Source organism: Ascaphus truei, chromosome 2, assembly GCF_040206685.1.
Source record: "Ascaphus truei isolate aAscTru1 chromosome 2, aAscTru1.hap1, whole genome shotgun sequence".
NCBI classification, from domain to species: domain Eukaryota; kingdom Metazoa; phylum Chordata; class Amphibia; order Anura; family Ascaphidae; genus Ascaphus; species Ascaphus truei.
The window spans coordinates 462,227,759-462,253,772 of record NC_134484.1 but is presented as its reverse complement, the minus strand read 5'-3'; the positions used below and the strand labels follow the sequence as shown (position 1 = coordinate 462,253,772).

The following is a 26,014-nucleotide window of genomic DNA, read 5'->3' as shown; positions in this document are numbered from 1 at the left end:
TTTTCAGTGTCAACTGCCATTGAATAGAGTGGAAGTTAACGCCGGAAGATGCGCAATAACCCATTCCGACACTTAATACATGTTCCCCTTATAACAGGGGTGTGCAACTTCAGTCCTCAAGGGCCACCACCAGGTCAGGTTTTCAGGATATCCCTGCTTCAGGTGTCCCCCGTGGGTCCTCAGATGGTACCCGTGGGCATCCGGGTGTCCTCGGTTGGCACCCATGGGCGTCCGGGGGTCCTCAGGTGGTCTCCATGGGTCCCCTCTGCCTGTGGTACCAATCTTGTATGTAAAAAAATAAAACATGTCCTACATTTAAATAAATACACCTCCCCCCCCCACCAAACACATACAGTACAATAATGGGCAAAATAACTATTAACCAGATATGGATAATAGATTATTTGCCATTATTAAACACAACATTAGCCAATATAAATCAAGTAAATAAATACAGTTCTACTTATCCCTGCAATATGAAGGGCGTCCTCATCAGGATGCTACAAGGTCCCTGTTCTCCATTGCCAGAAAGCATACATAGAGTAATAAATACATTCTAATGTCCTCTAGCCCCTTAATCACCGTAGCGGTTAATAACCACTACAGTAATTAAGGGGTTAACCCACCCTGCACTGCTACCCACCCGGGAGGCCTAACCACCCGCCCCAGACCCACTATACCCACCCTGTGCCCATTGAGTAGTATAGTGGTACATCATACCTATTTAATAATATGGGCTTGATAAGCCACTATAGCACACAATGGGCACCTACAGTAATCACAACACATGAATGCACAAAACACACAATAAACATTCAAAAACACCGAAACACCCCAATTCACTAAATAAAAACAGTAGCCAGCAAATGTAATTAATAAAACCACTAACCAGCTCAACAAGAAATTAATTAAACCATTAACCAATCAAGCAATTAATTAATAACACAACAAGGAATTAAATTAATTGTAACACTAACCAACAAGACATTAATTATTACAAAATATCGGCAACACAACCATTAAAAGCATTACCCAACACAAGACATCATTAATTATAAACGAAAATCAATCGCCAATTTTTTTTAAAATAAAGCAGCAAAATGACAAACAATTACATCCACAGAATAAACACACATAGAAAAAAATCACACGCAATACAAAGCAATAAATTAAAACATATGCCTAATGATATATTGATCTGTACCCTAAAGTGGTACAGATTAATACATTATCAGCCAATGTGCAAAGAAAAAAAAAATACAAATCCAATCGCAAAACCTGTAAAAAAAATACATTTCCATTCATTCAATATTTTACTTACCTTTAGGTAAGGGTGGTTAGGCCTCCCGGGTTGGTAGCGGTGCAGGGAGGGTGAACCCCTTAATTACTGTAGCGGTTATTAACCGCTAAGGTGATTAAGGGGCTAGGGCATATTAGAATGTATTTATTATATATGCTTTCTGGCAATGGAGGACAGGGACCTTGCGGTATGCTGATGAGGACGCCCTTCATATTGCAGGGGTAAGTAGAACTGTATCTATTTCCTTGAATTATATTGGCTAATATTGTGTTTAATAATGGGCAAATAATCTATTATCCATATCTGGATAATAGTTATTATGGCCATTACTGTACTGTATGTGTTTAGTGTGGGGGAGGGTGGTGTATTTATTTAAATGTAGGACATGTTTTATTTTTTTACATACAGGATTGGTACCGCAGGCAGCGGGTACCCATGGAGACCACCTGAGGACCCATGGGGGACACCTGCGGGGAAGAACCGGGGACCCCACAGGGATCACTCGAGGGAGCCAGACACCTGTGGGAACCATCCGAGTGCCCCCAGACCCCCGTGGGAACCACCCAAAGACCCCCGGATGCCCACGGGTACCACCTGAGGACCCACGGGGGACACCTGCTGGGATAAAACAGGGGCCCCACAGCAGTGACCACCCAAGGGCCCTAGACACCAGTGGGTACCACCTGAGGGCCCCAGACACCTGTGGGGATGACCCAGGGACCCCATTGGGCCTGCAGGGACACATGGGGGCTACCTGGAGGCCCACAGCACCTAGCGGGGACCACCCGGAGGCCCCCAGACACCCGTGGGTATCTCTCGGGGTGCACTGTGGGGCCTGTGGACACCCGTTGGGACCACCGGGGACCCCCGCCGGCCTGGGTTATTAATCCTATATGTAAAATAATAAATCTTGTTTTTATGGGGGGGCACGGGGGTTGGTCCTTAATAAATATTGTTACATTTAAATTGCATTCCTAGTGTAGATGAGCAGCGGAGCAGAACCGCATTGGTTTCATGTCCGGGGACTCCCTGCTTTCTGAGATACAGGCCCCTTTATGGGGTGCCGGTAGCCCTCTGCTTTGTTTGAAACCCACGGTCACGTGACCCACAGGATTTTAACATGGGGATACCGGCACCCCATAACGGGACCTGTATTTTGTGAAGTAGGTTGTCTCCGGACCTGAAATCAATGCGGTTCAGCTCCGGAGATCCCCTGCTACATTACTGTAATGTTAGAATTTGAATAAAACCCCCGCAATCGCCTGTGAGAGGCGCGCAGTTAGAGTGACTGATTAAGCTTATCTCTTACTGCGTGTCTATTACAGGCAGGTAGACCCCGGTCAGACTCACACAGCAGGGGCCCCTGCTGTGTTACTCCAATGGGCCATTAGTCTGGTGCGGCACAACTCGTGAGGATCACAGGCATATCTCGAAATTCCATTTCGAGATTTGTTCGAATCATGGCCGCTTCATCTGTAAATCACACATTTTCCAAGTTTCGCAAATTTGTCAATAGTCAATAGTGTGTAGTAAAGAAATAACTTGGACAGCATGATTAACACTTGTAATTTGCTTCCTTGGCAGGCCATGCATATCGACGGTGTGACATGAATGGAAGCTGGGAGTTGGTTCCAGGTAACAATCGTACCTGGGCAAACTACAGCGAGTGTGCAAAGTTCTTCACCAATGAGACCAGGGAAAGGGTATGGATATCTATTGAATCACAATAATTATAGCAATAATCTGTGTAATGTATATAAAAGACTAAGGATGTCTGTAAATACCGGAATGCCTCCTCGTGAACTGAAACTTAAAGTAGGAGCCTGTTATCATGCTCATTAGAACCCTAATGCCATTGAAAGGACTATGTAATGCTACAAGTCTTATTGTTACTCAAATACAGAAACACACATATATTATATTATCATCATACTGATCGCTACAGCTAAGCGTGGATACTATTGTGCAACAGGAATGCCTCCCCATGAACTGAAACCTAATGCCATTGAGAGGACTTTCTAATGGACTTTCTAATGCTTACTGTTACTTGAATACTAACACAAACAATCAAAGCACAAGTGATCGGTACAGCAAACTCAGACCCGGTACTTATTCCAAAAAATCTCAATTCTGATGGAATCAGTCCGATTCTTGGAATAAGTACCGTGTCTGAGTTTGAGAAATCTTTGATGAAAAAATATAAGTTAAAAAAAGACTGTGCTCGTCCGATCACTGAAGTTAAGCAACATCGGGCTTTGCTACAGCAAAATGTGGATACTATTAAATAAATGAATGTTTCAATAATAACCTTTAAGATCTGATAGATCAGCGTTATGCTGGATACAGCTAATAATAATATAAATCGTGAACTATAGGAATTATGCTAAACTTCAATTATTTTATGTAGATTTGGATCCATGTTCACTAAATTGGCACATTTAGGCCAATTTTTCCCAAGTAGTGCTATGCTATAGGATGCCCATTCAAGCTCTGTTAATGACATGAATGTATGATTATCCATTAAAATCTGTTTTTTTATTCAGTGACTTTTCCTAGCATATACTAAGTAACCTGATTCAGACCATGATTTAGGAATGAACCAATAAATATTTCAATACACGTGAATCTATTTAACTACAGACATGCTTGCTACCCTAGAGGTTTGGGATCTTCTTGGTGTGGTGTATTATTCCCTTTGCTCTGAGGTCCTTACTGGATGTAGATGTATGTACTATCATGGTACTGCACATATGCTACTGATCTCTGCAGTCATTACCACCTTCTTCTCACCATGGGAACATTTTTACACAAATGATCTGTTGTATTATTTTGTAATGGCAACAAATAGCGACTTGCTGTTATTTCAATCTCTATGGGGATAGAACAGATCCAAACTGCAGAATGGTTAAAACTAGAATGGCTAAGGAATCTTCTAAACCAGTGGCTCCCAACAGGGGGTTCGCGACCCCCTATGGAAGGTGTGGACAACTTCAATAATTTGACTGAGCCACCTGTGCTGAAGCAGGGATATCCTTAAAACCTGACCTGTTGGTCGTCCTTGAGGACTGTAGTTCCCCACCCCTGCCCTCAGGGCTAGTGAGATGTCTCCAAGGGGTTAATCCCCTCTCCCCCATTTAATGGTGTATCCCAAGCAGTATAGTGGGTACCTGAGCCTATTTGGGGACTGCACACTTAATACATAGTTACAAAGTTACATAGTAGATGAGGTTGAAAAAAGATGTAGGTCCATCAAGTTCAACCTATAGGACCAGGGTGTGCAACCCTGTCGCCATTCGCCATTTGTAGCGAATTGGCAGTGAAACTGTGGCGAATGGAGCCTCCTCCCTCCCCCTCTCCCCTTTCCTGCTACCTAGTAAACCTCCGGGTGGTGAGGGCAGTCCGCTGACGTCACTCATGACTATGCGGACAGTTTGGCGATCCGCCACACAAGCACTCAGCTGTTATTAGGGGAACCCCGAGCCCGGCGCTTCTCTGTGCTCTGATAGCCAGCTACCAGTGCAGCACTCAGCTGTTAGGAGGGGAAATTCCCTACCCTGCTCGCACTCAGTTGTAAGGAGGGAAATTCCCTACCCGGTCTTCTCCCTGCTCGCACTCAGCTGTTAGGTGGGGAAATCCCCCTACCCGGTCTTCTCCCTGCTCACACTCAGCTGTTTGCAGGGGAAATCCCCTACCGGCGCGTCTCCTTTCCTGGACGGCCAGCTACTAGTGCAGGGAGAGCTGAGAGATACTCCCCCCCCCCCCCTACCTGTCTGACCTCTAGGTACCTAAGGAGAGTCTGAGGCAAGTATACTACCAGCACTGTGCTGCTGCAGAGTTACTAACCTCCATTCTATCAGGGAATACCTACCCTCCCTATCCTGGCTGTCCACTGTTTATCCCATACTCTGCAACTGCATCAGCCTGACAATACTCATAACTGGATCTCAAAGGGTTTTTACATTCAGCCCTTGCTGAACATGTCCTCTCCTGCTGCCCAGATCCCCACTCATGCTGCCTTCATGCTCCCAGATCACCCCCTCTCAGGCTGCCCAGATCCTTCCAGAATGCCCTGACCCTCCACTTTCACGCTGCCCTGACCCTCCCCTCTCGCGCTGCCCTGACCCTCCCCTCTTGTGCTGCCCTGACCCTCCCCTCTCGTGCTGCCCTGACCCTCTCCTCTCGCGCTGCCCTGACCCTCCCCTCTCGCGCTGCCCTGACCCTCCCCTCTCACACTGCCCTCATCATCCCCTCCCATGCTGCCCTCAGCATCCCCTCCCATGCTGCCCAGACCACCCCCCTCCATCACAGCTGCACCAAGCCTGCCTACACCGGCATCCACCCTGCCCCCACTGCTTCTGCGGGGTTACCCCCTCCCACTGCCACAGTTCCCCTGCCCTATGCTCCGCACGTTATGCACCCTCCTATGTGCCCTACGCATAGGATGGGGGGGGTGCTTGATGATGAGGGGGACTGCTGAAAGGGACTGGGGGAGATCTAGGGTGCTGGGGGGAGATGATGATGATGGGGGGTTAAATGAGATGGTAATGAGGGGGTGAGGTGATGATGATGAGGAGGTAGTGGTGGTGGTGGTGTGACAGGAGGATGAAGAGGGGGGTGAGAGGATGAGGGGGTTGCGGTGGGAGAATTTATAAACTTGTTCAAAGAGTGTGGTTTAAAATTTTCGCATGCTCAACATAATACCTCAATTTTTACATGTTGTGGCTATTTTCACTTCTAATTCGCCACACCTGTGGCTACATTGAAAAATAGGTTGCCCACCCCTGCTATCGGATGTAGGATCCTAAACTTCACCCAAGCATAGATGGTATAGCTTATCAATTAAAGCAGGAGTGTATAAAGTCTCTAATCCACAAGGCTTTGAATCCACTGTGGCAAGATATAGAGGGGTGTGAGGTCACGCACAAAAATGGCTATACCATCCATACTGTCTCCACACACTGAAGGGCAGTTTGTGGTTTTATTAAGCCTAGGTTCTCCCCATGAGCTCAGGACTCAGCATGGGATCGATCAAACAGGATTGTTAGCGGTAGTCTGATGAGTCGACAATAAGATTTATTAATTAGGGGGTCGTGTAAGAAATATTGTATAGCAGGGGGTGCACAGTGTAATAAAAGTTGGGAACCACTTTTCTTAACAAAAGTTACATACTGTAAGTAGTTAAATAAGAACATGAATGGCTATTTTCAAAATAGTGTAGTACCTTAGTACTGCTAAGTAATTTAGGCCCAAGCTACTGGAGAGAGAGAGACTGGGGGAGACACTGAGAGAGACGGAGAGAGAGAAACTGGGGGAGACATGGGGGGAGAAGAGAGAGACACAGAGGGGAAACAATTGGGGAAAAGGAGAGAGAGACTGGGAGAGAAGGAGAGAGAGAGAGACTGGGGGGATAGAGAAACTGGGTGGGAGATAGACACTGTGTGTGGGTTTTGTCCAATGGGGGGAGAGACACACATATTGTGGAAGGGGGGAGAGAACAATGGGGGAGAGAGATACATGGGGAGAGAGAGAGACATGGTGAATGAGGGTGAGAGACATTGGAGAGAAATAGACTGGGGGAGGGGGAGATGCACTTGGGAGGAAGTGATGGAGAGACACTATGGGAGAAGTATAGAGACACAGTGTGGGGAGAGAGAGGGACACACTGGGGGGAGGGAGAGATACAAACTGGGAATAGAGAGAGAGAGACCTGAGGGGGGGGGGGTTAGAAAGTTTGATGTATTTTAATCAATCTGGAACACCGGAGGTAACTGTTAAGTTTCAAATTGTCTTAAAAATACAAGAATTGTTTTTATAGTCGGTCACACCACGGACTATGCCTAGTTTAATGTGTTTTGTAGGCCTGAGGTTATCTCGGGTCAACACCTGGGTGTCAGGAAATCTGGCATCGCAAAACCTTTCTGACAGCAGAAATAAAGGAGATACCGCTTTTTTTGTATCTTGAAAGAAATTCCAGAAGGGGATCTGCCAATAGTAGGGTGTGTGGCAAAGAAGGTATTCCAAAAAGTGTGTAAGTTTACTAAATGTGCAATATTATGAGTCTGACAGCGGTTCACGAGAATTATAGATGAATCTTTGTAAGAGTTGCAATAACACGAATCAAATTATACCAAGAATTACAGGGTGCTAATCTAATCTCTGATATCTGTTCTCATGCAAAAGTAGAAGTTAAGGTGTTATGTTTCATATCCAGGCTCGTATATTACATACACAGATGCAACAGTGCAGATGGAGTCTGCCTAAGTATTAAAGAAACAAAGTTATGAAGACTTTTATATATTGAGGCAAAGTTTAAAATGTAAAAGAAAGGTTAGTTTCCCTTCAGTCATAAAACTGTAATGGGCTGATTGATGAAAGGGGTGGGTAAGGACACACCGAGAAGTTGGGTTTTCAGTGTGTTTCAATGAAAAAGGTTTTAGAATATAAACCCTGCATCTGGGATTATGAATTAGATTTCAACTAAGGGAGTGTCCTTACTGGAACATGTGAAATCTCAATTTCCACTCAAGACCCTTTGGGAAAAGATCCGATCAATGTTATACAATAACGTAAGTTCGATTCTTTTATTTTAAGAAACGGATTGCATTTTATACTACAGTATATGTTCTTGCAATATTTTTCTATAACCTAAGCACTGTACATTTTGTATATGGAATCTAAACATAGAGAGTAATTTACATTTTCGGACACATTTTGCTACCACAGATTTGTATGTGTTAAGTGCATAGTTTTCATAGTAAACAGAGACCAAAGGCTCTGTAAGTTCCTTTTAATAACCCCTTGCTGTGGGGCAGCGGAGTTAAGATCTGTATTGTGATGGATTGAGGGTAGATATGACTTATTTTATGTACCTTGCATAGGTGAAAGGTGAGTCAGCTAGTTAGCTGTGTGTATTAACCCTTGTAACATACAGTATATGTCAAATGCTCACAGGTATGCCCTTCGTGACAAATGAGATGGATTGAGGGTAGATATTATTCATTTGAAGGGCATTGTGCGCTGAAGAATGCATCAGCTGGGTAGCTGGTTGCATTAACCCTTGACACATATACAAGTCACATGCTCACAGGTGTGGCATACGTGACAACCATGCTGTGATTTTAGTTGCCTAATTTATAAGCATTCCAGCACTGCTAATTGCACAAAAACCATTCACGTGTCTTCAAGTTTCCATAATAAAAGGGAAGTTGTTTTTGGTCTGTCCGGGGACCAATAAAAAATGACTAAAAACAGAAGCTTTCTAAATTACTGTTCCACTATGTTTTATAGCAGTTTAGATACAGTGTGACAGCTTAGCCTGAGTTTTCCTATGAAAAACATAAGATGCATTTCTAGCAGTCTGGGGAAAAAAAATAATTTATTGGGCATTTCTATTCTGAATTTTGGAGGTTGTAAATTTCTCATCCGAAAGCAGAGATCCGAGCAATGCAAGTAACAAAAACAAATTCCTTTTATTCCCCAGCTACCAAATGGTTACATTTTCAAGGGCAGCGTAACATTGTAGTTCAGGGGGTCATCATATTTTATTAATGTCCATAACATGCTATTTAACCATGCGAGTTTGAACAAGCCTCATCCATATCTTTCTCACTTCTAAGGTACTGTATACACTTGGAATGAAGAATAAAGAGGCTTTCCCTGTAAATGGTGCATGTCAACTTTCCAAAAAGTGTGTGTGCGTAAACAACCTTGCTGTTATTTTCACTCGAGTACATGATAATCCAATTTCATAGAAGCACTTAGTTTCCATGGTGTTATATTCATAGATGTGCAAAAATAGGAACCTGGTGAGTGGCAGTGTGTACATTTGCGTGCCTACCCAAAAGGTACATACTGTATGTATTGGAAAAAGACAATAAAATTTTTATTTGAAACAGTTCAAAGTAGCAAAATTTCTTAAATTTTTGTTGCTAATAAACTATAGTATATACCCCTATAATTAAGGGGTTTTAGAAACTTTGTCACTTAAAAAAAATCCCCAATTTTTTTAAAGTTAATTATTTGGCGAAATTGCATAATCTTGATGGATTTTACTGTGTCAAACTTTTAATGATTTTAACGTTTTCTAAAAATTGGGAAAAATAATGCTCTTATGGAATTTCTGTACGTTTACCCATCTTTAGTTGTGTCTACTTCAAATAATAATTTACCTAAGATTAGGGATAGTTGAAGGGGCGACCATTACATAGAGATAAACAGCGGCCATTTTGAGCATATCGTATAGAATGGTAAAAGTGCCCCGGTTCTTCATGCAAGTTCAAAGTTCACACGGCGAGCCAATAGGAAGCTGCGCTGGATAAACTTTAAACCGCCATATTGTTCACCCTGGAGGACATAGTACAGAATAATTTTTATATCATTTTATATACATTTAATACATTTATGAGTATAGTGCAAGAGACCTTGGTTCATACAGTATGTGAGGAGTATATTTAAGATATTAGTAATACCTCTTTTTTTTATCTCGTATAATCTATTGATGCAAAAAGAACGGTTACATTGGCCAAGTATTTTTCAGACTCCAATATTCCTTAGGAAAACATTTACACAGTCATTTATTTAGAGACTCTCATGTGATATGTTGTTAATATGTATTTATATGTCCATATTTAAGATGCAATGGGATTTATTATACTGGATACAATACATGTAAAAGAGAAGTTGTGAAACTGACGCCATCATGGCTGATACCAGTGTATGATATGTTATACAGTACATCACTGTATTATTTTAGAGTGTAAGAGGTTCTACTGCAAAGGCAGAATTGCAAGAGTATAAATATTACTAAGGGGGAGTAAATAGGACTTACTACAATAATTATGCAATTAATCAATCAGTAAATTATGCTCACAGATTAAACACAATTCTAGACATAACAGATGACCATGTCGATTCTCGAAATAACACTATTTAATCCAGCCTAACATAGAAAAATGGAAGCACGTCGGAAACAGACACAGTACACTCTTGAGTGTCAATTCGGTTACTTTGTAAAGAAAGTAATAAATAATTATAACACCATGCAACACATTACCTATTTGATTGTAGGACATACTTAAAAAATAAATAAAAATGAGTGTGTAAGAGACATGTTCAGAGCTACAACCAGGGAGACAGATTTGGGGAAATTAAGCCATGGCTTTTATTCAGCCCGTAGCTTTATGCATACACACAAACATCCTATCCTTTTGTATGGGCTAATTCACTTTCCCTGTCCCTATCTGCAGGATACGCCTCTTTCCAATTTATGACCCCAAAGTCTAAAGAGGTACTTGTAAGCAGGGGGCCCATTATGTCAGTCTCTGGGTCTGGGTTGGTGTCTGTTTTGGGGGCGCCACCCTCTGGTGGGGTCCAGGGTCATCTGTGCCCTGGAATTGAGCTCTGGTTCCTGGTTTCTTTCTAGCCGCACACTCCTTCTGTACTTGACAATGCTTCTGTGAGTCTTTTCCTGGCAAGACAGTCCCTCTGTGCTCAAAAGATCTTCCCTGCAGTTCAAGCAGGCAGCTTTTCTACCTCTCTAATGAGCCAGGTGGAGACTGGTTCATTGTCTCTATCTGCAATTAACTGGTTATAACCAGTTCCATGCCTCCTTTCAATTGAAACCCATTTTAGACAGGGCCTGTTACAGAGAGATTTTGAAAGACTGTAAAAAGATGAGAAGTTTGCCAATACATACGTCAAGGGCCACCAACAGGTCAGGTTTTCAAGATATCCCTGCTTCAGCACAGGTGACTCAATCAGTGCCATTAATTGAGCCACCTGTGCTGAAGCAAGGGATATCCTGGAAACCTCACCTGTTGGTGGCCCTTGATGACTGGAGTTGCCCACCCCTGTTTTAGAACATTTCTCCGTATTGATATTACATTATATGTGTATACAAATGCCAGGTGTCCAGTATTGAATCAGACTGTCCTGTATTTGGACACTCTGTCCAGTAAAAAATTAGAGGTAATACTGGACATGTATGTGTATACCGATATTACTTCTCTGGACATGTATGTGTATACCAGTATTACCTCTCTGGACATAGTGACCTGACCGGCTTGGGAGACCGCGGGATTTCCCCGAGCAGGACTATTGCTAGGGGGCTGGGCATCTCGCCCCATCGTGATTGGCTGCACCTGGTAATGCAGCCAATCAGGAGGAGGAGTCAGAAGCCTGGTGGTGGGGCCAGAGTGGAGGAAACAGCGAGACATTAGAGGGGCCTGTGTGTGTCTCGAGCGTGTCGCAACTTTCACTGTTGTGTCCAGTATTTTTGGAGAAGCCACCTGGCAACCCTCTCCGTGTACTTATTGAATTTGGTGTGTTTAATGCATGACTGATATAGAGACACTCCTTTGGATTTGGCATTTACTATAATAAAGAAAGCTCATTCCCTCTGCATTTACTATAACAACATCCCCACCTAGCTGATAATTTGCTTGCATTACTTTAGGGTAACACTTTGCATTTGTCCCTCAGTGTTGATGTAGAAAGTTTACGTACTGCCACAATGTTTCACTGAATAGGGCTCACCAGGACATTTATTGGACCTACCCCAGGAGATCAAATAAATCACATATTCTTTTATGTGACCATGCTCATAAAAAGATTACAGAAAGTATTTGCTCCTCATTGTGGTTCAAACACTATATCCCGGATTTATTGCCCCGATTCTGCTCCTGTGATTTCGTTTTATTGCCCTTCTGTCCCTCTGATGCTTTGCTGCTGAAAGATAACCCTCGGGTACCCGCACCAGCTTTGCACTCTCTGAAGCCTAAATAAACTCGCTGTGCAGAAGACCACATCAATATTGTGTATACCCAGATATTTGTGGAACTGGAATCAAATATTTTCGCTAACGTTAATTACCCTCCCTCCCCCCAAAAAAGTTCCACATACCACACGAGGAGTCTTCACGTGTATAATGTCGCTTCTGCATTTCTTCCATTTATGTGCTTACATGTCACACCTCCCGTCTAGTTTAAGCCTCTCCAAGTCCTGAACTTCAAAAGCAAGTCCTGGAGCAGTAAAGCATTGCTGAATTTAAAAATAGTGACAAGCCCATTCCAGTGACTTACTTTCTGGTTTGTTAGGGGTTTAGTTGCCTGCCGTTTCCAATCATGGTTTTCTGCTGAGCCATAGTTAGAAACCGAGAACTACACGGTGGATCAGATTAAAAACAACTGTCCTCACACATCATTCACAGGCAGAAACCGCACCTGCTATGCCCAAAATCACCTCTACATCTGGATGCTAATTTATTTTTGTTATGCTGTAGCAAGCAGACATTAAAAGGGCTTGGTGAGTTTACTGTAGCACGAATAAAATAGGAACCCTCAAAGAGTTGCTGTTATGTGTTATAACAAACTATAGCAAAGCAAAAGTGAATATTCTCCCAAAGCTGAATCTTGTTCTTTCATGTAATGCACATACTGTACTTTGTTACGATAGTTTACCGTCAAAGCACATGACCATAGAGAGAGTGCAGGAAGCGACTTAAGAAGGTGTTAAGGAAAGTCTCTAAAACGTTACATTATATATCCCCACTCACAGCTTGTCAGTCCACTTTAGAAAATGTCAGTTTTATATCAAGGTAAATTGTAGAAAGTTTTTATTTTGTTAATGGGCCCAGTAGTCTTTTTGTCTGCAATCCTAATCTTAGGTTCTTGCAACACTGCTCAAGTCTTTTTATCCCACAAAGCACCGTTAAGTCGGGATTTATAATGTTACGTTACCTAAAAAAGGAACAGAAGTTATGTTCCTGTAGTTAACATATTATCCTCAAAGCTGATTATATGCAAATGTAATGGACATACTAAACCTCATGTACACAGGCTTAATGTCACATTATTGTAGCATAATGTTGCATTATCTTCCAATAACGTGACGCTAGCTTACTCTAGTTTAATCGAAACCTTGAAATAGGGATTTTGCTAAAGTGAAGAGAAAAAGAACAGTAGAGAAAAATAATGCTGGGAAATAATGCTACGGTACTTTATGTTGGTTAAAGGATGTTGTGGAGTTACACCCATCCAGACACTGCAATAGCCCCTATTCCGTGGTCTGGATGTGAGTAGCACCAAGTTTAAGTCCCTTTCATTAACCTTTACAGACTTTTGTGGCTGTTCGATGTTATGTTAATGCCTCATTTAATGCCTCATTTCCTATCTACAGGGAAAAATGTCTTAACATTATGTTATTGTCCTTTGAAGATATCCCATTAGTCTTAAGAAGACATTAAGTAAGGTTAATGTCATGTGAATTAGCTTAAGAAAACTTTGTGGATCTGGTCCTAGGTCTATGCCAAAATGTCAAGTTTAAAACTGCAGTTCAAGTAATACAGTATGCTACAGTACGTGTGTGTTTTTTTTTTTTTAAATAAATCAGTTCTCTGCTATGAGAAAATACATGTAGCATTTTAAAAAAAAATTAAGACATTTTTAATGTATTCTAATGTAGCAAGCATTTTGGTTTCTATAGAAACCATTTACAAAGTCACACCCCCTTCTGCTTCTGAGACAGGCTCTGGCTCTTGAGCCCTCCCCTCTCTCTAGCAGGGCACCAATTGTATCTAGTAACTGCCTGGTCACATGATCTTCCACACAGAACTTTGCATCATAGGTACTGTTTTGCAGCAATAACTGAATTAAATAACCCCCAGCAAAGCGATCGATTACAGGAGAACAGATCGATCTGCAGCTTAGCTAATCACTTGTCAGTGTGCAGACTGTATTGATGCACATATTGAATGGGGAAAAAAATAATTTTTATTAAACGGCAGCTTGAACTGCAGCTTTAAGTCCTCTAGGCAGATGTGGTAGCTAATGTCAGTTGCTAGCTACCAACACGGTAAGTGCTGTAACATCCTAGAACGGCTGTCACATTTAGTAAAAGAGCACTTAGGGTCTATATCTTGAATATATTTCGTATAGGTTTCATTTTCTTTCACTGCTTTGTCAATGAGAATATTGCACAGTATAATGATGACCCATACATTCAGCTTCACTAAGGCTATTTTTTTTACATAAACTATAATTTAGGTTAGTCAAAACGCACAGTTGCTTCCATGTTTAACCTACCTACTGTGCCATTAGTAAATGAGTATTTCTGACAATGTTTAAACAGTTCATGTTTTGTATCAAATATTGCACCATACAGCAGTTCATTCTATCACTATACAATTGCTTAATGGTTTTTTTTTTTTACCTAAAGAACAAAGACCCAAAATGATTAGTGCATGGTCATAATTACAGATGCTGACTCCTATTATATTTTCAATTATTCATCCCACTGTCGGCTTCAAGAGGATTTCACATAATATTCTATTCTTCTTTAACCCCTTTTTGTAGCAGCCACATATATTATTCATAACAGTATCCTCCTAGTAAGTACAATACCACATTGTGTACTTGAATCGTATGGGTTTTGTTGCATAAGTCAAGGTGATCAAGTTACATTCAGGATTTATAGTTTTGGCTTACTTTGACTGCCATCGCTTTAAGAATAAAGTATATCATACTATCATATCTATTACTATATCTTGTGTAGAATTACACAATTGCTGCAGATCATTTTGAGTACTATATCGTTTGAGATATTGTGCTACCGTAAACGTTTCACATATAGTCCATAGTCAACCACAAATATGAATACTTGTAATACTTTTATTAGAGTAGCATACATATCTTTGGTACGGCAGCTCTTACTTTACAGAATCTTTGAAGACCACAAAGTGTTCCATAATGAGAGTAACTAGTTCAAAAGTTATACTGAAAATGTTTTGTAAATCATCTATGAACCTGCTTCATAGTTACATAGTAGATGAGGTTGAAAAAAGATATACGTCCATCAAGTTCAACCTATGCTAAATTTAGACAACAGATACTTTATCCTATATCTATACTTCCTTATTGATCTAGAGGAAGGCAAACAAAAAAACCCCAGTGTCATATCATCCAATGAAATCTCATAAGGGGAAAAATAAATTCCTTCCTGACTCCAAGAATTGGCAATTGGATTATTCCCTGGATGAACATCCTTCCCATGTATACTTATTTGGTATATCCCTGTATACCTTTCCTATCTAAAAAGATGTCCAACCTTTTTTTGAACAAAACTATTGTATCTGCCATCACAGTCTCCATGGGTAATTAATTCCACATTTTAACTGCCCTTACTGTAAAGAAATTAATAATTAGTGCACAAAAGCGCTAGTATCTACTAATAATAAAGCACTCTAAATAGTGAATTAAAAATATGTGAATGAAAATCAATTATAAATCAAACACACCAACCAGAATGACTAAAATAACTTAATGTCCCATGTGATTGTCCTGTGATAATGTCCAATAGCAGCCTAAAAAGTCCGACTCAGTGTCTTATGTCCAGTATACAGATACAAACAAAAACAGACCTCTGGCGCTGAGGCTCAAAAAACACGATGGAGCTAAGATGAAATAAGCTTGGATCTTTGCGATGATGTATACCTCATGAAAAGGAGACAAAAACCATGTACACGACAATAGTGCATTACCCAAAGTAAAGAACTGATAAAGCTAGGTATACAGGTATATGGCAAAGGATAACAATTTAATAAAACAGTGTGAAAATAAAAAATAAATTATAAAATACACTTGTATGCACACACAGCGTGCTCACAACATAGCATTAAGAATGGTAATGACCTTGGTCACTTCCGTCATACCCTCCTCCGCCGTGGTATCCCTGACGAAGAGACCAGTTACTAAGAGTCTAGAAACACGTAGGATTGTGGCACAGCAAGGATACCGTAGTGGGAGCCCAGTGAGTGACGTCATCGGGAGCGGCGGAGTGGCAGCCAATTCGAAGGAGTTGGTGCCATGAAGCTGACCAGGGCACCATCCACAGACGGGAGAAGATCCTCATGCTTGTGTAATTGTCCACATTAAGGCTTGAGACCTAGCCACTTGATGTGAGTAGGTTTCCAATTTTTTCCCACGGCGGAGGAGGGTATGACGGAAGTGACCAAGGTCATTACCATTCTTAATGCTATGTTGTGAGCACGCTGTGTGTGCATACAAGTGTATTTTATAATTTATTTTTTATTTTCACACTGTTTTATTAAATTGTTATCCTTTGCCATATATACCTAGCTTTATCAGTTCTTTACTTTGGGTAATGCACTATGGTAGTGTATATGGATTTTGTCTCCTTTTCCTGAAGTATACATCATCGCAAAGATCCAAGCTTATTTCATCTTAGCTCCATCGTGTTTTTTGAGCCTCAGCGCCAGAGAGGTCTGTTTTTGTTCTTACTGTAAAGAACCCTTTCCTTTGTTGCTGGTAAAATCTCCTTTCCTCCAACCTTAAGGGATGCCCCTGAGTCATTTGTTGTTCCCTTGGGATGAATAGTTCTTTTGAAATCTCCCTGTACTGTCCACGAATATATTTGTATATAGTTATCATATCCTCTCTTAGATGCCTCTTTTCTAATGTAAATAAATCTAATTTAGCTAACCTCTCCTCATAAGTTAGATTGTCCATCCCCTTTATTAATTTGGTGGCTCTTCTCTGCACTCTCTCTAGTTCCATAATGTCTTATCTAAGGAGTGGTGCCCAAAATTGTACTCCATATTCAAGGTGTGGTCTTACTAATGCTTTGTAAAGGGGCATAATTATGTTTACTTCCCTTCCATCCATTGCCCGTTTAATGCAAGATAATATATTGTTTGCCTTTGCAGCTATTTGGGCACTATTGCTAAGCCTGTTGTCTACAAGCATTCCTAAATCCTTCTCCATCAAGGATTCCCCCAATTTATCCCCATTTAATTTGTAATTTGCTTGTTTATTCTTGCTTCCCAAATGCATAACCTTACATTTATCTGTGTAACGGCTGGACCCCCCTTGTCTGACCCCCCCCAATCTCACATTGGCCCGTGTGGTCTAACCGGTCCCCATTATAAGGTCGTGTGTGGTGGTGCACCTGCAAGTAACAGGACTCCTGAGTCTCCCGCTTGGTGTTATAGAGGATGGCAGCAGGACAGGTATCTGAGGTAGTGGTTACAAGTCCAACTTACTTTATGTGCAGCGCCTCCACCTCATCAGGATCTATGCTTCTGCAGGGAGATGGTCCTGGTGAGGAACTCCTTCTCGGTGGTGACTGCCACTGTTGAGTAATCTCACACTCACACAGTGGGGGTTTCTTTGAACTTGGCATCTTTATTGTGGATTGGGATGTAGCAGACTGCCCCATGCAGCTGCCGGCTCTAGCCGCACATCTCTCCGTGCTGTCCCTTTGCCAGGTACGACCTCCCGTATTGAAGTGGGATTCCCTTTCTCCTAGGGAGATCCCCACTGCGCCAGGTCCCTGGACACAGTGTGGCTTAGACAGACTTGATTGGTCACTCTGCTACCGCTAGTTACAGCACTAGGGTCACAAAATATTCCTCCAATCCCTTATGCAGGAGCATACATTTTTACCAGCTGCTTCACACAACTGCTGGCTAACACAACACTAACTGACAGTGCTGTGCCCTTTATACCTCAGGGGGCAGGCGCATCTCTGATGTCACTATCCAGGGACTCAGAGCATACAGCCACTCCCTTCCTTACACAGGGCACCACACCAGGGTGTGAGGGAAAACCTCCATAACTACTGTTGGCAGGCCTGTTCTTACCAGGACTTACTGCCAACAGGGAAGATGTACGCAGTCATTATTATGCATGGCTACATCTGTATTAAACCTCATCTGCAATTTACCTGCCAAAGTTTCCAGTCTCACCAAGTCCTCCTGGAGAGAAATTACATCATGCTCTGATTCGACTACCTTACACAATTTAGTATCATCAGCAAAGATGGAGACTTTGCTCTCAATGCCATCCTCACGGTCATTAATAAACAAGTTAAAAAGCAGGGGTCTCAGTACCGATCCCTGAGGTACTCCACTCACGACCTTAGCCCAACCTGAAAACGTTCCATTTATACGTTGTCTGTTGTCTATCCTTCAACCAGTTTTCAACCCAGGTGCATATATTGTTAGTGAGTCCAATTTGCTTTATTTTGTACACAAACCTCTTGTGTGGAACCGTATCAAAAGCCTTTGCAAAATCTAAGTATACCACAGCAACTGCATTACCCTGGTCTAAATTCCTACTTACCTCCTCAAACAAACAAATAAGGTTAGTTTGGCATGATCTATCCCTCATAAATCCATGCTGACTATTAATAATCATTTTGTTTTCCATTAGGTATTCCTGAATATTATCCCGTATTAAACCTTCAAGTAGTTTCCCCACTATTGAAGTCAGGCTTACAGGTCTGTAATTCCCCGGTTGTGATCTAGCTCCCTTTTTAAATATAGGCACCACATCTGCTTTACGCCAATCTTGTGGTACTGAGCCTGTGGAAATGGAGTCCTTGAATATTAAATGTAATGGTTTGGCTACTACTGAACTTAACTCCTTGAGAACTCTTGGATGTATGCCATCGGGGCCAGGTGCCTTGTTTACTTTAATTTTTTCAAGCCGCTTATGAACGTCTTCCTCAGTTAACCAATTGTTCATTAATATGGAGGTTGTGGCTTACTCCTGTGGCACTACAATTGAAATTCATTCTTCCCTGGTAAACACAGAGGCAAAGAATTTGTTTAATACCTCTACTTTTTCCTTATCTCCAATAATCTGCCTTCCCATCTCACACTGAAAGGGTCCTATATTTTCTTTTCTCATTTTTTTTTGTTATTAAGGTGCTTAAAGAACCTTTTTAGGTTTGATCTTAGTTTCTATTGCAATCCTTTTTACATTATCATTTTTTGCTAATTTGATTGCCCTTTTGCACTTTTTGTTACATTCCTTATAATTGTGATACGATGCCTCCGTCCTTCATGTTCTAGGCACAGTTCCAGTTGCCATATAAGGACCGGAGAAAGCAAGTGTCTCAACTTTTATGTATTGGTGTTCTGGTTGGTGTTTACACAATGTAGTACACAGTATGTGTCATTTTGAGTTTATGCGTAAATAAGCACAGAGCATGAGATATACAGTATTCCATTTTGAGCATGGGCTATATACAGTTATCGTATCTTCACCATGCAACTCCCACATGTAAGCAAAGGATAACATTACATCTGATACATTGCTGTTAAGAAAGACATGTCCAGCATTAATTAATCTCTTAGGGAGATATATATCATGGCAGTTTTGTAGCAATTCTGGCCAAAAGAGGTTTTTTTTTTTTATCCTCTTTGCATGACTGTATCAAGGTGGCTAACTACAATGTTATTCCAGCATGTGTGTTTGGGGAATGTCAAAAGGAGGATTGTGTCTTTGAGTTACATGATGCACATACAGGAAGTTTATTCATTATTCTGTGATCCAAGTCAATAGGAGTTTCCATGCAGTTTAATATTTAACACCCTAGGTGATGATGTATCAGATTCTACGGTGGCGTAAAAATCTATGGTTGGTTAATGAACACGTTTATTACATTTCATGGTGCGGTTTGGGAAATCACACTTTTTTTGTAATTATACTGTATGTGCTGCCAGTTTAACAATAAAATTGCCTTTTTGTGTGGCTTGGGTCTTGGAAACTTGTGCATAAAAGAAACTGGGAAATGTTCATGTTGCTCCAATAAAATATGTGAAATGATACAAAACAATAAAAACATTGGAGAGACAGACATGAGGTTATTGTTTGAAAATATCTAACTGGAGAATGTACTATAAACAATCTGCAGACTTTTCAAAAATAAATTGCAGAATACCAAAGGGAGAACATACTGTTTTACTGTAGCTGTGGTTGCATGTGATGTAATACAGCACTGTGTTTAAAGCAAAACACATGGTTTATTATTGTATTATGTTAGCATTCGAAGCATAAGACACAAGTCAAAAATGTTCTGACTGATGCCGGCTCCCTCCACCAGTCAGTGGACACAATGGTCATGAAACCGCCTTTGGAGAGAGGATAGTATAAATATGAGAAAGATGCTGTTTGAGGCCCTTGTTCAATATGCTATGAAGACGTCTTGTCAAAGCAAGAAGCTGAAATCTTCCAGAGCAAGCTGAAGATGCCTTCCCAGCATATTATATAGAGAGGTCTTAAATAGATAATATTGTGACCAAGCTCCGTAGATGTCTGAAGCAGAACACGGGGTCATTCTGTTGTGTAGGACAACATTGAAAGCTAAACACAGAGAAATCAGAAATGTCCGAGCAGCTACTGTAAGTCACTATCTTGGACAGCGAGAATGAACTTCCTCCTCTGCTCATTATCTTGCTTGCTGGGTTTTTTTCTCCCTTAATCAAAACTGTGTTCTTTCCTATTTTAAAGGTGCATTTAATAGACTAAATTTACTGCCTCACTGGAATGGGTTAAACAAGTTTAAATGCAGAATAATCCCCAAACCACCTTCTTCTATGGCTTACTAGGGATTCCCCCTGGCTCTGTCACACAGTGATCAAAGGTAGTGGATTTCAGTGGTAGTGGATGTCAACTGCTGTAATTGTTGAAAGAGAAGTGCTTTGATTTTCGAGTGTTGGATTGTATGGCTGCAGACCGGGGGGGATGCTGCAGTATGCCCCTGATAATCAATATGTGTAAGTATAATGTAATCAAGGAGCATTTCACAGAGAAAACTGAACGCTTTATTCTAGCCCAGGGGTGGGCAACTCCACTTTTCACAGGCCACCAATAGGTCAGGTTCTCAGGATATCCCTGCTTGAGCACAGGTGGCTCAATCAGTGGCTCAGTTGAAGACTGAACCACCTGTGCTGAAGCAGGGATATCCTGAGAACCTGACCTGTTGGTGGCCTGTGAAAATTGGAGTTGCCCACCCCGGCTTTCTCCATTGCCAACAAAATGCACTCAATTCTGATTCTGATATTGATACTGAACGTAGCTATTGCTCTCTCAAGCCCTTATGTGCTACATCCCACCCGCTCTGACGCTATCTTCCACTCATGTCCATGTCACTTAATGCTGGATCAGGGTGCGATAGCTTGATGAATGTGCTCCTCAATGCCTTGTATGCAGGTGTACATATTAGGGTTACGTTATTGTGTATTTTCTGTAAGGAAAATGAGCTTTGGGCTTCTCACAGTTTATAGGAATACTGGGTGCAACATGTTCTTTCGAAATCATTTTCAATCATTTTAATATCTATGACATTGATATGTCTCAAATATACATTTCCTGTGTTTTTGGATTCTCCAAAAATAAATATGGAGAAAATAAATTGTTTAAAAATGTAAATGTTTCATTCTTCCTGCAATTTATAATAATGATCGGAATCTCTATACATCTAGCTTTAGAGAATGTATATTGTAAAGTTGCTCTAGAACACAAGTCCCTGCTGACATACATATATACTGTATACAGTATATATAACGGGTATTCTGAATGGCCTGACCCACCCAATCTCACATTGGCCCCTGTGGTCTAACCAGTCCCCATTACATGGTCGTGTCTGGTGGCGCACCTGTTGGCAACAGGACTCCTGAGTCTCCCGCATGATGGTGTTTGGGGATTGTCAACCCAGACAGGTAGCTGAGGTAGTGGGTGCGAGTCCGACTTACTTCATGTGCAGCGCCTCCACCTCATCAGGATCTATGCTTCCGCAGGGAGATGGTCCTGGTGAGGAACTCCTTCTCGGTGGTGACTGCCACTGCTGAGTAATCTCACACTCACACAGTGGGGGTATCTTTAAACAGGGCATCTTTATTGTTTCTCTTGATGTGATAGACTGCCCCTGTGCAGCTGTCAGCCTCAGCCGCACATTCCTCCGTGCTGTCCCTTTGTCAGGTACTGCCCTCCCAATTGGAGTGGGATCCCCTCTCCCCGTAGGGAGATCACCCCTGTGCCAGGTCCCTGGAAACAGTGTGGCCTCGACAGGCTTGATTAGAAAAAGTGCCACCAGTTACTTCACTAGTGGGCACAACAGCTATCCTGCACTTCCTTTGGCAGGAGCCAAACCACAGCAACCAACCACTAACTTTTGACAGTGTTGTGCCTTATATATCTCAGGGGCAGGCACAACTCTGATGTCACTAACCTGGGACTCAGAGCATGTGGCCACTCCCATCCATACATAGGGCACCTCACCAGAGTGTGAGGGAAAACCTCCATAATTACTGCTGGCATACCTGTTACCTATCAGGTTTTACTGCCAGCAGAGGAGATGGCTGCAGACCATTATTATGCATGGCTACATATACTATACAGGTCGATCGGGATGTACTGCTAGAACAATCCAAAGTTAAATATCAAATGAGACAATTGAAAAAAGTAATTTGGAGTCTGATCAAGATTATTGTCCACGGTTTATTAACAAATATAATTCAGCTGCCTCTTCCATCAAAGGGATTCTAAGGCGTCACTGGAAAATCCTTCAGAGTGACCCTGTAATAGAAAAAAGAAAAGAGAAACAGCGCAATGTCTCATGGTATAGTATATTGTTGAATAAAACAAAAATTCAGTCCACAGATAGGTATTGCACATATATCAAAGTTAATAGTAAAACAGCATTAATATGTTAGGGACATGTTACCACAAACTGCTTCTCCCGCACTGATCGTCTGGAGTCAGATACAGCATCCGGGGTCCCCCTCCATGAGGATATTAGCTCCTGTAAGGCGCTCTTTCCGTCCTAGTAGAACCGGTCAGTGCAGTGTATAGGAAATACTGACTCCACTCGGCAATATTCCGGCGGGTATTGATGACGTCAGAGAACTAACGACATACAGTACTGCCGCTCACATGATCGGAGCGTCCCAGCGGCACAATAGTATAAGTGCAAGGGGTAATGCAGTCTTGGTGCAGGAAATGTGGAACAAATAATGATGTACACAGCAGATTGCCTCACTTCCAACTAGTTTCATTAGCGTTAGCCAACTTCATCAGGGATTGGTATTGAAAAACTTATAGGCAAACTATATATCCCTCAGACCCCTGTGATAGAGCCAGAGAAAAAACCCTTGGACCAATCACATCAATATAAACACAGCTGATTCAAATATAGCAGCTGTACCTTCACATAAAAATGAGTTTATACAATCAATTTAAAATCAACATCACATGATACCAATAGTTTATTACATAAAAAATGAATTATAGAGGGTGTAGGGACATAAATCAATTAATAAAAAATGAATCTGAAATATAAGAAAACACATGTTAATATCTAAAAATAACGATAAAAGAGAACAGAGTTAGTAGAAGATCAAAAACAATTGATACTTCATCTATATCAAATGACAATAAATAGACAGAGACTATCTAGTAACCATAGATTGTGTGATAAAAAACTAAGATCAGAAAATGACAGAATAATATAAATGGGAGAAAAAATAGCCAGATACATTAAGGCTAAAACAAGTTTAAAAAGTTGGATTAAATAATTTCACCGGACCCTTGGAGAGGAATCTATTAAATTGAATCAAATTGATTGAATTCTGAATGATTTATTTATTAATTTTCAATGTGGACACAATGAGGAGAATAAAATAGGCAATTGTCATAAAATGTAACACCCATAATAATAATAAAAGAAATTAATAGAGAGACCAAACATCAATCTCTCTATTAATTTATTTTATTATTATTATGGGTGTTACATTTTATGGCAATTGCCTATTTTATTCTCCTCATTGTGTCCACATTGAATTCTGAATTCAATTCTGCAGCCGGGCCCTCTCATCGGCCGTGTGGTCCAGCAGCTTGGCGGGTATCGGCCATCTCGTTTTCATAGCTGTTTTGGAGGTTAGTGGCTCCTCCCACCCAGGGTTTAAAGCTCGCCCCTCCCCAATTTCCAAGTAAGCAGGTTTTCTTTTCATGCAGCTGGATGGGACAGGTTCAATGCCAGGACCATCCTTCCTCTAATTATAGAGGTAAATAAGGATTTTAATCAGTTAGTGTTAGGACCTGCGAACTGGTCATGCCTTGAAAGTGGCTCGCAGGCTTATACGCTTTGGCCGAAGGGTTAACTAAATGACCCTTTTTCAAGAGATAAATAGGTATTCCACTGTGTTTTTTTGTCACATTGGATGTTACTCTGGACTTCTTTGTTTCTTGTTTTAGTAAGATAACAGCTCAGTGATGTACTTGTACTAGGGCTCAGGGAAGTGGAATGACGGGAACAAAGCTCCGGAGATCACCATCGGCAGGATGAATGGCGCGCTCCCTTCAAACCCTCCTCACACTGCTGATGCTGATATCGGAAATGGTGTGACTTTTGCGTGACCTTCGTCTGACCTTGACGCATTTCACACTTTGGTGCTTCGTCAGGGGGTCAAATCGATACTATTATACCCCTATGTCCAATCAGATGATATTACCCTGCTATTCCCAATGATGGGATAATTGGAATACAAAACAGTGAATAATTAATTTTACACAAGGTTGGATGAAAGCACACTCATATGGGGCAAACAAGGGATGATCTGTTTCTGTTTGATATTATCTTTATTCTAGTAGCAACGTCAGGGATACACTTCTTTTACCTTTACTATTCTGATTATGGTAACATTTATAGTGGTATTTGTTTCAGGTTCTCTCTCTCCCTCTCATCTTTTTAAGGACGTGTTCATGTTGGAAACCATTTGGAAAAATAACATGTCGCTGAAAAATAACTATCCTGCTGTATAAAGCAATGCAGATTATACAAAATTGTGAGAGCTTATTTTACTGAAAGAAGGACCCCAAGAGATATTATAACGTCCCTTAATAATTACAATTGTTGACTGTCACTATTTTCAGATTTTCTATTATATATCCCAGCATCAAGACGAGTCCTGTAAGGATATGTTTGTCTTTTTCTGCCCCTTTGCGGCAGCCAAACCTTTCTCTGTTGGGGCTCTCGGATTAAAAATGTGCTGAATGCTAATATTCGTAACATCATCTTAGTGAAAATCAAACTGCTTGTTGAAATCCTACCTGGTCAATGTATCATTTAAGTCTTCATTTTTAAAGTCTTAGTGATAAAGCTGAAACAAAATTATGATGTCAAATATTTTATCTGTATTTTGTATTTTTTTTTTTTGGCATAAAACCTTATCTGCAGCAAACCAGACACAATAAAAAAAAATAGTAAAACATAGAAATATACAATATTTGCTCTCAAATTACCCATTTTTATACAGTTCAAACATCTTCTTTCTCCATTTAGACAGACACATTTGTTTCCTTCTACCCTAATTCCTCTGGACAGAAATAATTTGGAAATGTTTGCAGCTTGAAGCCATGAAGTACCCTCAGGAGACGTGTGCGGAAGTAATATATGTTTTTGTCAAGGTCGGCTTGTCCTAATAGAAAAATAAGCTTCCTGTTCTCAGCCTTCTGAAATGGGTCTCCTGTATTAACAAGATTGTCAAATATACTGAACCAGAAATGACTTCTGTCCTAGTGACTCCTGCTATAAACCAGCGTCTGCAGAAGATAGTCATTTTGATTCTGTCTCTGTGGATTCTGTAGAACAGGAATTGCTGCCAGGCACATAGTTTACCACCTACCTGTACTCTTAAATGTTCCAGTTTTCTAAACTGCTGCTTTTTACTTTTGCAGCTCATAGGCACTTTAGTGCATTCCCATACCAGCACAAATCTTTTTCATGCTGTATATACAACCCACATGCTATTACACACACACACACACACACACACACACACACACACACACACACACACACACACACACACACACACACACACACACACACACACACACACACACACACACACAC

The 26,014-nt window shown here is 41.2% G+C and overlaps 1 protein-coding gene across 1 annotated transcript in view; it reads left to right on the top strand.

Moving 5' to 3' along the window:
• The window catches only part of PTH1R (parathyroid hormone 1 receptor), a 390,306-nt gene that overhangs the window by 310,259 nt on the left and 54,033 nt on the right, over window positions 1–26,014 (top strand). Inside the window, exon 4 of the mRNA XM_075588076.1 lies at window positions 2,885–3,003. Within this exon, the coding sequence (XP_075444191.1) occupies window positions 2,885–3,003 (119 nt within the window). The remainder of the gene's footprint in view (window positions 1–2,884; window positions 3,004–26,014) is intronic.